We start from the raw sequence: 13,342 nt of genomic DNA, 5'->3' as shown, positions 1-13,342 counted from the left end.
GATGATGCTGATGAATGACCAGATAATCTAATTTAGTGATGTTGGTTGAGGGATAAATATTGACTAGGACTCTGGGGATAACTGCCCTGTTCTTCTTCAAAATAGTGCGATACAATTTTTTACGTCCACCTGAGAGAACAGACATCGGTTTCACATCCCATCTGAAAGACGGCACCTCTGACAGCGCAGAGCTCCCTTGGTACTGCACTGAAGTGTCAGCCTAGATTTTTGTGCTCAACTTTCTGGAGTGGGATTTGAATCCACAACCTTCTGACGCAGAGGCGAGAGTGCTACCCACTGAGCCACAGCTGACACTAAAGTAGAAGAAAATAAGAAAGTGTAAACGAGGAGCAAATGAGAGGGAAAGTAGAGCGAGAATGTCAGAATAAAGAGGAAAAAAAGATTAGAAACAGAAAACTATGTTGATGCCACATGCCACTCACAGGCATCTTCCACCCCCTCAATTGGACTTCAGGATTGAAACATCTGTGAACTCATGTGGAAACAAGTCATCCTTGTTCGAGGGACCGTCTATGATGATGAAGGGCTGGAGTTCAAGCAGGAACCATGTTTGCTCTGTGTTGTTGCATTAGGGAAGGCAGAGCTCTATGCTCGGTACTGAAATGCACTGCTAAGCAACCTCCAAACAACAATGAAAAATGCAATTATTGAAAGTACCTGACCAGATAGGTTAGCTCTTTTCAGTCACTGCAATGTTTTTAGACAAGAATTTACATTCACTTTAAAAATGTGTTTTTTTTTGTATGTGGCAGCAGCTGCATTTGAATACCAGGCAGTGGATTCTCTCTGGGTGAGATCAGACATGTCAGATGATTCCTCATCGATGATCATTTAAAAACACCCCTTTCATTAGTTACCAAGGGGAGACTCAATTCAGAAATATCTTCACACAAGAAAACTTGCATCGCCATCTTCAGCATTCTTAGAAGGAGGAATTTAACAAAGGAATACACAAGTATATAAAATGAGTGTCAAACAAAAATGATGAAGTCAGGAACCGAGAACCGCGAGACAGTGGGAACCGCAGGCTATGTGACTGTTCCAGTTTGTAGTCACGGTCGTGCTGTTGTTGCAAGGTGGGGCCTTAGGTATGTGGCTGAGTCATGACTGAAAATCTGGCCAAGTGTGTAAATTCTTATTGTCTCTCCCAGCCACCTCCTTTTATTTCACTTTTACTCTGCGTGCAATGAGATTTCTGAGCCCACTCTTCATAAAAAAACACAGTTCAGATGGGTCTAATTTTTTGCGACAGAAATGTCCCTTCAGTCGTTCAGCAAGGGGTTAAACAGACATTGCCTTTAAGGGTCTGCTGCACCGGCCTCCTTTAAGAAGACTCCCGTCTGGCAGTGAGGCTTTGACGTCAGCGCGTCTATTTCCACTGAAACTGAACTGGAAGAGAAGTGCTGTGAAACAGACCAAGTGGGATCTTAAAACTAGAAAAAAAAGGGGGATTTATTTGTTGTCGTGTGGTTTAACGAGCGAGAAGCGGAACCAGCGGCTCGGTGGGATCGGGATCGGTCACTTTTCTCCACTGCTGCCAAGTCTGCAACTTTTGTTTGAGGAGCCGGCGTGTTTGGGTCTGACAAAAAAAAGTATCGAGCTCCCCCGCCGGGCGGACCGCGGATTGTAACAATGTTGTCCAATGTTGCGACAGGCAGGGATCCGCAGCAAGGCAACCAGATCCCGGAGCCGGCCCCGCTCTACCCCCCGCCGGCCCCGCTCTACCCCCCACCGCCCCCGGCTCCCTTCCAGCTCCAGCGAACCGGCGCTCAGACCAAGAAAAACGCCATCACCGACGACTACAAGGTCACGGCGCAGGTTCTGGGACTAGGCATCAATGGGAAAGTTTTGGAATGTTACAGCAAGAAAACGGGGGAGAAATTTGCCCTGAAGGTAAGTGCCCGCGTCTCCCTGACAGGCAAGCAGCCTTATCTCGAGCCATCGACTTTCGCTTTCTCCCTCTACATGTAGTTTTAATCTAAAGTTACTGATTTTTTTTTTTGGGGGGGGACGGGTGGGGGTTAGACAGACTCTCCGCGGTGTAGTTGGAAGCTTTCTCTAAGGGCTAACACCACACTGAGTTCCATCTGCCTCTCTCTCTTTAATTGGACCCATTTCACTGCAGCTCTCGCATTGTGCTGGGGGCAGTGAGGATGCTTGTTTAACGTGGGCGCTTGAAGTAGCTGGGAGAACTGAAAGGTGAAATTATCATCTCCTAGTTGGGCCTAATAGGCTCCCCAGAATTGGGAAGAAGACACACGCCCCCTCCCCCCCCCCCCCCCCCTTTTTGTCCAAATGGAGACGGTGGAACCGGTAGCTCAAAAATATTGTTTCCATCCACAGCAGGTGTATTCCTTCCCAGATACTCCAGGTCCCCCACGGCAAAGGGATTTTATTTGTACTGTTTCTTTTGAGTCTAACTGAAACCTCCTCCCCGGAAACGAGATTGTGTGAAAGGGAATGAATGGCATGCGGACAATACGGATCTGCTCCGTCACAACCAGGATGTCCACCGTCCTGGCTGGGTTTCAGCAAGTCAACTTGTGCATCTCGCCTTGTCTTGCTGTCCTCGGCTACTGGAAATCGCAAGGGAACTGAGCCAGCGACCCTATGGATGTTTAATTACAGCACAGAGCCGACACTCGAGCTTTCTTTTGCAGGCTTCCCCGGTTTCGGGAGTGTACTAAGTTTGTCATTTCAGTAACTGACATGTTTTGGTGTTATAGCCGCACTGGTGTGCAGCACGGCAGGGAATGACCACATAGTACTGGGATCACCTCACTGGTAGAAACGGGCCGCGTAAGACGCATTTTCCCACAGATGTCAGTGTTGACATCCCTTGTTTGTTAGATGTTGGCGCTTTAAACAGTATTTTCACTGTGCTTATTTGTGTATGTGGGAGGGTGATGGGGAACACAGAACCTTCACGTATTCGTTATCAAACTCCCATGTTTATTTTCTTTTAGTGTGAAGATATATTTTGAAATTCCAATATCTGGGACCCTCTATTTGTGCATGTATATAAAGTTGATCCAGTCATACAAATTTGACCAATGGCTAATGCTCGCTTTCTGCAGTAAAATAGCTTATCATTGGGCGATTATCCGATGGAAAAGAGCTTTCACCTCTTTGTATTGTTTTGACGATTGCTGGGGAGAACGAAGCCCAGCCACAAGCCAGGTTTGGCATGCCAGATATGCATAGGTTTGCGATGGTTCTCCGTTTCATCTCCGATCCCCATGGGCTGCTGGCACAGCAGAACTGTGAAGAATCCGTGCGAAACAACTTGTACGTTTCCTCTGAGACACACACTTTGTGAAAGGAAACAACTTGAGCACTGCCAACATTTCTGCAGAGTGCATTGTATAAAATTTAAGGTTATTCAACTGATTTTTGTGGACGAGAGATTATTGCAAGGTAGCTGTGTTTTAGCTGTGGTTCAATTCAGCAAGTATTCAGTCTAATAGATAATCTTCCCCAGCTACCGACTCCATCCCTCTCCCTAACATCCGTCTGAGGCTGAACCAGACTGTTCGCAACCTAGGTATCATTTTTGACTCTGAAATGAGCTTCCGGCCACATATCCACGGCATAACTAAAATCACCTATTGCCACTTCTGTAACATTGCCTGCCCCTGCCTCACCTCATCTGCTGCTGAAGCCCTCATCCATGCCTTTGTTAACCTCTAGACTTGACTATTCCAATGCACTCCTGGCTGGCCTCCCACATTCTACCCTACGTAAACTTGAAGTCAACCAAAACTCGGTTGCCCGTGTCCTAACTCGCACCAAGTCCTGCTCACCTATCACCCCTGTGTTTGCTGACCTACATTGGCTCTGGTTAAGCAACAGCTCGATTTTCAAAATTCTCATCCTTGTTTACAAATCCCTCCATGGTCTCGCCCCTCCCTATCTCTGTAATCTCCTTCAGCATCACAACCCCCCCAGATATCTACACTCCACAAATTCTGCCCTCTTGAACATCCCTCATTATAACTGCTCAACCATTGGTGGCCGTGCCTTCAGCTGCCTGGGCCCTAAGCTCTGGAACTCCCTCCCTAAACCTCTCCGCCTCTCTACCTCTCGTTCCTCCTTCAAGACGATCCTTAAAACCAAGCTTTTGGTCATCTGCCATAATTTCTTCTTATCTGACTCGGTGTCACACTGTTTTTTTTGCCTTGTAACACTCCTGTGAAGCACTTTGGGACGTTTTACTACTTTAAAGGTTCTATATAAATATAAGTTGTTATTGTTTACACATTGTTGATGATGTACTTCTGACTCTGTCTCCAGTGTCAATGGGCTGACGTCCCTACATGTTGCAAAACTTGCCCATTGACAATTTGAAGTGGTTCAGTCAAGTTTCTAAACCGGTCAGTTTTGAAAACATTCTCTGTGCATCATCCGGTTATCTTCAAAAATTAAAAAAATCCTTGTTTAAATGACTTGACAGAATCCACAGATGGAGTTGGACTGTCCCACTGAGGCCTTATCAGTGGGACTGTTTATAAGATTCTGTGTGGCTCGGACACATTCACATCGTGTTCAGATCGCAGTTGGTCTGCTGCTGTCGTGCTGATTAGAAGTTACTGTTTGTTTTGAGGAAGCAAAGTGAAAGGATGAGGCCCACAGTGTAGGACACCACCCAGACTGAAGAGTACAACAGAAATAAAAACTGAAAATGCTGGAAATACTCAGCAGGTCAGGTGACCTGTGGAGTGAGTAACAGCTAACGTTTCAGGTCGATGCCCACTGAACTGGGAGAAGTAATAAAACAGAAGATGAAGTACATCAAGAAGTAGTGATTCAGTAATATTAATCAAACATCTGGATACTAAGGGACTCGAGGGATATGGGGATGGGCTTGGAAAGTGGAGTTGAGGTAGAAGATCAGCCATGATCTTCTTGAATAGCGGAGCAGTCTCGAAGGGCCGAATGGCCAATTCCTGCTCCTGTATCTTGTGTTCTTATTGTAGGAAGAGGGGCAAACTGAGGAAGATGACTTACAGTTTGACCAGAAGGCAATGTAGGAAAGAGCAGCATGGTGGCATATTTGGAGCTTGGAAGGAACAAGAGGGAAAAAGTTTAGATAATTGTAGCTTTGGAAATGACTGAAATATATTTGTTTATAGCTGGTTTTCAGCCTTGTCCCTCCAAGCAAAGTGATTCAGCCTTAATAATTTCTGATCTTAAAATGGTATTGAATCAATGCTAATAACTATTTTCTTTAGAGAGTAGATTGCTTTCTCTATTGAAAGTTGTTTTTTGTTAGATTGTATTCATTCCTTCAATTTAATCTGTTTCTAGCCAAGAAGTAATTGTTTGGGTAAAACTGACCCTGATCTCTGCCTCCATTCTAATGTATTTCTGCTAATGACGTGGGAAGAGATTAAGGCATGTCATATTCGCGCTGGCTCAACGCACTGATATGTTCCCATAGTCACAGCTGTGTAATGGTGCTGATTGAACTTGTAGTATTCATGTGCCGGAGGAGACACTTGGATTTTCAGGTGCCACATTGCACCAGGTTTGAGTGAATTGTGAAATAAAAACAGAAAATGCTGGCAATACTGAGCAGGTCAGGCAGCATCTGTGGAGAGTTAACGTTTCAGGTCGATGATCTATCATCAGTATCTTGCTCTTGTATTGCGTGAATTGTGCTTCCCGATTAGATGTGCCAGAACATAATTCTTCAATAATTGACTTTTAAATGTATGCAAAGCAAGTGTGGTGCTTTGCTATAAAGTATATAGGTGAGGAATCAAGGATACACTCATGTAATGCTTACATAGAGCATCAAGTATTTTAGTGAGCCCATCACGAGTTAAGTGTGTTCACCTGGCTAGAGTTGGTATTCAGTGTGTGTCTGTGTGTAACGTTAAAGATTACTGGGTATAAAGAAATTACATTATCATTCTGGACATCGAACCAGGTCAGTAACTCATGATTTGATATAGGTGGACAATTGGCTCCTATCAAAGGGGCGTAACCCTCATTTCAGCCCCCTCATTAAAACAAATGCTTAAAGGGATGAGGTTAAACTGTTGCTGCCACATGCTGTCAGCCATATCCCCAACCTTTCCCCCCCCCAATGACTCCTTTAAGTGCTATGGCCAAATAATGCTGCATCCTTTTTTAAGAGGTTCACTTTGAATTTGGTGAAAGGATCAGTGAAGTAGGATTATAGGCCCAGGGCAGGAAAAGGTGTGTAGTATGGGAGAGTGTAGCGGGCGGGAGAAATAGTGAGAATTTGTGTTGGTGATAATTTGTGAAATAAAATAATTTATGTATTGTACCAAGCTTTCAAATGTCATGTCTGGTTGACTTTCTTCTTAACTCCAAGGAATTTAGTGTACAGACTCTGATTCAGAATCCTATTATATATCCACAGCGTGCTTAAAAGCCATGACAAATATTACTATCCCTAAATAGTGCGGTTTTATATATGCAAGTTATACAGTTTACTTCTCTTAATTCAAAGTTGCTTAAAAGCACTAAATTCCCATTTTCCTATGTTTATTTATGTTGCTGAATTCAATCTACTCAGTACAAAAAAACAACTTTGACTGCACTGCAGGCATGCAGTTGCAATTTTAAAAGATATTACACTTTAAATGTTAATTTGGATGTTGTACAAGTCCTTGATTACATTTGCATGGGGTTATTGTTTCTATATGTGCCAGCGTTTTGTCAGGAAAATGCCGAAGTGTCTACTCATTTTTTTTTTTACATTGTTCCAACATCTAGATGAGTAGTTCTTGGGCTCAGCAGCTTGAATTTTCCATTTGCACATCTTATCTTTACCGCGTGTTCCATTGTAAAATCTCTGCCTTCATTCATGTAATGTATTTGCTTCATGGGTTCTTTACTTAATAACAATGCGTTGCTATGAATTCTTAAGAACTAGTTGGTTTATTAACAAAGGTTTACCAATCACACTACATATTATCAGTTCATCCACCAGGCTCACAACTGCATACCTCAGCGTGGATAATCTAGACCCAACTGATTAGGGTTTTATTGAGTCTTGTGAACATCACATGACTGGCTAAGCCACTCACAATGCAACAGCTCTACAACTATTTTAGTTTAAATAGTCACATCACAACAGAAGCAGACTGCTTCATGCTTGTGGTGAAGGGACACAGATATTACACACCACAAATTTAAATGGCATAGAGGGGGCACCTGGATATGAACCAGAGAACTCTTGGTCTGCAGTCAAATGCTCTACCACTGAGCTATAGTCCCAGACACAAGTTGATCTTGCTGAGAATGGTTTCGATCCATTGACCTCTGGGTTATGGGCCCAACACCCTTCCGCTGTGCCACTCTGAAAGCTGTGAGCATGCTCTCAGGTGCGTGCATTACAATTCACTTTTTGGTGCTACATATGTGAGCATTTTCGATCTAGAATTTCATCAAGAAATTTGCATTTCATTTGGCGGCTTCACACCTGCAATTTATATCATACAGAATTCTAGTAATCATGATCGAAGGCTAAATGTATGGCGGAAAAGTTCCCTGTGTCAGTTGGGTGAAATGACTCACTGTTTTAGTCGTTAAATAGGTCAGATTTTTTTTAGTTCTTAAATACAGTATATGGAATTTTATTACAGTTAATAGTGCAGTGCCCTCCTGCGCGTCCCCGGTTCTAATTGCTCAACTATTGGCGGCCGTGCCTTCAGGTGTGAGGGCCTAAGCTCTGGCATTCCCTCCCTAAATCTCTCTACCTTTGCTCCTTTAAGACGCTCCTTAAAACCTACCTCTTTCAGCATGCTTTGGTCATCTGCCCTGTTATCTCCTTGTGTGGCTCTGTGTCAAATTTTGTTGAAGCGCCATGGGATGTTTTATTGTGTTAAAGGCGCTATATAACTACGAGTTGTTGTTGCATGCATAAATGGTCATCAAGTCACAGGCAGAGACCGACTGCTTAATTTAAACTGAAGGGAAATTTTTGAGAAGGGGAAATTGACTAAATTTGAGGAAAACACCTCTGTGATTCAGTATGTGTATTGTGGTGTCCTAGGCTGACTCAAGTAGTCTCAGTTTTGCTGAAGCAGCAGTGGCACGATGTGCTGGAAAGGTTCACTTGTGACTGAAAATAGCAGGACCATCATGACTCCGTTGTCTCTTTTGTTTGTGTGTGTGTGTTTGTGTGTGTGTGTGTGTGCATGCACTAATTATTTAGATTTACAAGCTTGAATTTGAAGCAAAAAACTGGCTTACTTGAAAATTATGTTAGGACTGATGATCATGAAACAGTTTGTATGATTTGTGATCATTTCTGAAGCTGGTTTTAAAAAAAAAAAATCAGCTTCTGTTACTTATGATGGATTGTGTTGTATTGATATTACCATACTTCAACCCAAAGGTTGTAGGTGTGGTGACGCACAGTTCTGACTCCTGACAAACATGTCTGTTGTGTTTTACCACAGCTGACAACATCAAACTGCTGCATGAAATGGTTTGTCCTTGTCTACATGATTTGTTTGCATGCAGGTTCAGGAGAGGTCGAAGGTGAATCTCAGATCATTGCTCAGTTGTGTGATAGTCCCGATTTCATGTTTCTGCTTTTAAAATATTGCTGTAAAAAGATGGCCAGATTTTATACCTGATTCATATGCATTTGGCATTTTTATTAACCTATTTCACACTCTGTCCCCGTCCCCCTCCATCCCCATGATTTCTCTCCCTACTTCTCCTCGTCTGAAGGTGACATATTTATTACAAGTTGACTGATGTTTTCTCAGACACTTGATTCCCAAAGTACCAGCGTCAACACTGATGGATTTTTCTAACTGGAGACAATGTGACACAAAGGTTAATTTAGTTTCTTCCATAGTGTTCAAATGAGTCATTATGATTGCATGAGCAAGCATCTAGATGGGGAAATCAGGAAGTATGTGTGGTGTTGTGGAAAAGCAATGGTTTTAGAATCTGCTTTAGGAATCGTAACTTTTGTTCAAGTGTAAAATACTGATCTTTCACAATTGCCACACCACTGTGGTTTGCAGCCGTCTCGGATGCTAGGGAATTAAAGGCCGCCGTGGCATAATCTGGGGGTCCAGATGGCCTGTGGAGGCCAGTTGAATGCACCATCATGATTTTGATATCATCTGAAGCTCTTAATTGCATTACTGCTGTGTAAATTGTGCCTCTCCATTATTCTGCAAATCGCCTGCTGACATTCTCCGTGGCACTGGTTCAAAGTGAGCAGGCATAACATTGTTCACTCAGGATGTTGTATAAACTCACTTTTAAGCTGAAACATGTCCTAGCTTTTCACAACGTTTGGATGTGCACAAGATTTTCATCTGACATCAGAAGTTTGCCGCGACTATTTTTTTTGAGCTCTGACTCTTTTGTACTTGTTCTCGGGATGTGGGTAACGTTGGCAAGGCTGCATCTAATGTCCATCTGCAGCAGCTCTGCAAAGTTGGTGAAGGGCAGCCAAGAGCCAACCACATATTGTGGGCCTGGAGTTACATGTAGGGGTGGCAGGACATCAATAAACCAGGGTTGGATTTTTATTATCACAACCACTACGCTACCAAAGCCCACATTTCAAATAGAACTTACGAAGTTTGCTGGAGCCTGGTAACCTGCTCCCAGTGACTAAGGCTTTGTTCTGAGCTGCAGTACTTTGTTCATGCTATCAGAACCCTGAGTTTGTGGGACATTTCATGTCATCCTCACTAGCTGCTATTTTGCACAGCACATTTAAAATTTGATTTGACTGTTCGAAATGGTGAATGGACGGTGCGCTCCATTTCTTTGCAACCCCCTCCCCCTTAGTTTGAAATCTCCCTCTGTTCTGCTTATGTTATGTGTTGGAAAAATAGTTTTAACAGGCATTGTGATACATCGTTAAGTGACAGAAATAGACAATTTATTGCAAAGTACAGAATATAATAGCATGTTTGATGTAGAAGGAGCATAACACATTTGTTAAACTGAAATAGTGAGAGCCAAGCTTGAATGTGTTCTAGTTCTCACTACGTCAGTAAGGTATTGAAAGGAACCTTTGTGCAGAAGGCTGGACATTTTCTGCTTTATTGTGTTGGGTGCTGAGGAAAGAACGATTTCCCTTTGGGATCCAGATAAAGTACTCAGATTCTCTCTGGTTCAGATACGTAATGTTAAAAGTGACGTGTGTTTATATACATCAAGTAAGTGCAAGCCAGATGTAGCATGGCTTGAAGTATTTTACATTACCTTAACATAGTGATTTAACCCCAATCTCAATAGACCACTTCTGATTATACACGGGTGATTTTTCTATTTCTCAAACAGGCCATTCATAATGTTCACAAACTGTGTAATTGGTGAAATGAGTTGAGACTTAACAAAAGTGCTTTGTTTATCTTCCTTCCTCGTTGTAATGGATTTATCTTCCCATGTTGCTGGATTGATTCTGTACCCAGGACAGGGAGATGCAAGGAAAATGTTGGAATGCACTGCACCCACCCTATCCATCCCAGTGCTGGACTTGATGTTTCAACAGGAAATTTCACTTCAACTCCAATGAATTGTTGTTTTCATCTTTTGCCCAAGGATGGCTCTAGCAGACGTCAACTGCTGTATATACTGTGCCCTTTCAATTGTGTAAAATAATCCTCTTGGTATTTTGAATGATTGAACTGCTGCTGTTATTTTGTAATACAATTAACTGTTGACTTCAGTATAAGGATAAGGAAAATGTTTGCTGCACTTTTTTTCACCTTATTACAAACAATGTGGTGATGTCACTGATATGTCATGTCATCATACGAATGTCATCTCCATGGAGTACAGAAAATCATTCCATAGGGATGATGACACTACGTTACGTTATCAATGGGAACTTTTGTCTCTTGTCTTTTTTGATGGATTGCCAGTTACTCATTTCAGAATTTTTTTTATTAATTAAGTGTAATGGTTTGTTGTCATTATTTTTTAAGTGATGTGGTTGGCTGTGATTGTGTACAATCTGAACAGTATTATTGGAAAATAGTGGTTTCACTGAAATCCGATTCCAAAAATATATAAAATCTGTTCAAATACAGTTCGGCTTTTCCCCAATCAACGCTTTTATTAATTAGTACTTTTACCCAATCAATTTGCTGTATGATATTGTATGATATAAACAGTATGTGATGAAAGATTGTGGCACTGACTATGACAGCTTGTGTTGATGACATTGAAATTAGGCTGCGGGGTAATGGTTGACGAGTTCATCTGAAATTGTTTTAGTGGAAATGTCAACTCATCCATCTCTGTTTAAAATAGTAGAGAAAGATTTTCAAGTGCTGTATTAAGCATTTATACGATATCATCCCACAACATAGTTTGAAGACCATCATTTCTTGAGTTAGTATCTGTACTGGGGCCTCAGAGTTATATATCCAAGTTTGCAGGTGACGCTAAATGAGGAAGCACAGTAGGTTGTGTAGATGGGAGCAGGAAGTTACAAAGGGACATGGACAGACTACATGAGTGGGCGAAACTATGGCCGATGGAAATCAATGACGGGAAATGTGAGGTCACCCACTTTGGATGTGACAAATTGGAATAATTTCTTAATGGTGAGAGACTAGGGGCTGGGTGGGTCAGGTGTCTATGTATATAAATCACTGAAAGCTAATGCACAGGCACAAAAAGTAATCGAAAAGGCTAATGAAACATAGAAACATAGAAAATAGGTGCAGGACTAGGCCATTCGGCCCTTCGAGTCTGCACCGCCATTCAATGAGTTCATGGCTGAACATGCAACTTCAGTACCCCATTCCTGCTTTCTCGCCATACCCCTTGATCCCCTAGTAGTAAGGACTACATCTAACTCCTTTTTGAATATATTTAGTGAATTGGCCTCAACAACTTCCTGCGTTAGAGAATTCCACAGGTTCACCACTCTCTGGGTGAAGAAGTTTCTCCTCATCTCGGTCCTAAATGGCTTACCACTTATCCTTAGACTGTGACCCCTGGTTCTGGACTTCCCCAACATTGGGAACATTCTTCCTGCATCTAACCTGTCTTAAACCCGTCAGAATTTTAAACGTTTCTATGAGATCCCCTCTCATTCTTCTGAACTCCAGTGAATACAAGCCCAGTTGATCCAGTCTTTCATGAAATGTCAGTCCTGCCATCCCAGGAATCAGTCTGGTGAACCTTCGCTGCACTCCCTCAATAGCAAGAATGTCCTTCCTCAAGTTAGGAGACCAAAACTGTACACAGTACTCCAGGTGTGACTTCACCAAGGCCCTGTACAACTGTAGTAACACCTCCCTGCCCATGTACTCAAATCCCCTCGCTATGAAGGCCAACATGCCATTTGCCGCCTTAACCGCCTGCTGTACCTGCATGCCAACCTTCAATGACTGATGTAACATGACAACCAGATCTCGTTGCACCTCCCCTTTTCCCAATCTGTCACCATTCAGATAATAGTCTGTCTCTCTGTTTTTACAACCAAAGTGGATAACCTCACATTTATCCACATTATACTTCATCTGCTATGCATTTGCCCACTCACCTAACCTATCCAAGTCACTCTGCAGCCTCATAGCATCCTCCTCGCAGCTCACACTGCCACCCAACTTAGTGTCATCCGCAAATTTGGAGATACTACATTTAATCCCCTCGTCCAAATCATTAATGTACAATGTAAACAGCTGGGGCCCCAGCACAGAACCTTGCGGTACCCCACTAGTCACTGCCTGCCATTCTGAAAAGTACCCATTTATTCCTACTCTTTGCTTCCTGTCTGCCAACCACTTCTCAATCCACGTCAGCACACTACCCCCAATCCCATGTGCTTTAACTTTGCACATTAATCTCTCGTGTGGGACCTTGTCGAAAGCCTTCTGAAAGTCCAAATATACCACATCAACTGGTTCTCCCTTGTCCACTCTACTGGAAACATCCTCAAAATATTCCAGAAGATTTGTCAAGCATGATTTCCCTTTCACAAATCCATGCTGACTTGGACCTATCATGTCACTTCTTTCCAAATGCGTTGCTATGACATCCTTAATAATTGATTCCATCATTTTACCCACTACCAATGTCAGGCTGACCGGTCTATAATTCCCTGTTTTCTCTCCCTCCCTCCTTTTTTAAAAAATGGGGTTATATTGGCTACCTTCCACTCCATAGGAACTGATCCAGAATCTATGGAATGTTGGAAAATGACTGTCAATGCATCCGCTATTTCCAAGGCCACCTCCTTAAGTACTCTGGGATGCAGACCATCAGGCCCTGGGGATTTATCGGCCTTCAATCCCATCAATTTCCCCAACACAATTTCCCGACTAATAAGGATTTCCCTCAGTTCCTCCTT

The 13,342-nt window shown here is 42.7% G+C and overlaps 1 protein-coding gene across 2 annotated transcripts in view; it reads left to right on the top strand.

Annotated features, from left to right (window-relative positions):
- The first annotated feature begins 1,386 nt into the window (after positions 1–1,386).
- mapkapk2a (MAPK activated protein kinase 2a) overlaps positions 1,387–13,342 on the top strand; it is a 256,650-nt gene continuing 244,694 nt past the window's right edge. For both annotated transcript variants that reach the window (XM_070859035.1, XM_070859036.1), the window contains exon 1: positions 1,387–1,914. In XM_070859035.1, the coding sequence (XP_070715136.1) occupies positions 1,654–1,914 (261 nt within the window). In that variant the 5' untranslated portion in view covers positions 1,387–1,653. The remainder of the gene's footprint in view (positions 1,915–13,342) is intronic.

This window comes from Pristiophorus japonicus, chromosome 17 (assembly GCF_044704955.1).
Source record: "Pristiophorus japonicus isolate sPriJap1 chromosome 17, sPriJap1.hap1, whole genome shotgun sequence".
In the NCBI taxonomy this organism is placed as follows: domain Eukaryota; kingdom Metazoa; phylum Chordata; class Chondrichthyes; family Pristiophoridae; genus Pristiophorus; species Pristiophorus japonicus.
Note: the sequence above shows the minus strand (reverse complement) of the source record. Positions and strands in the feature narration are given on the sequence as shown.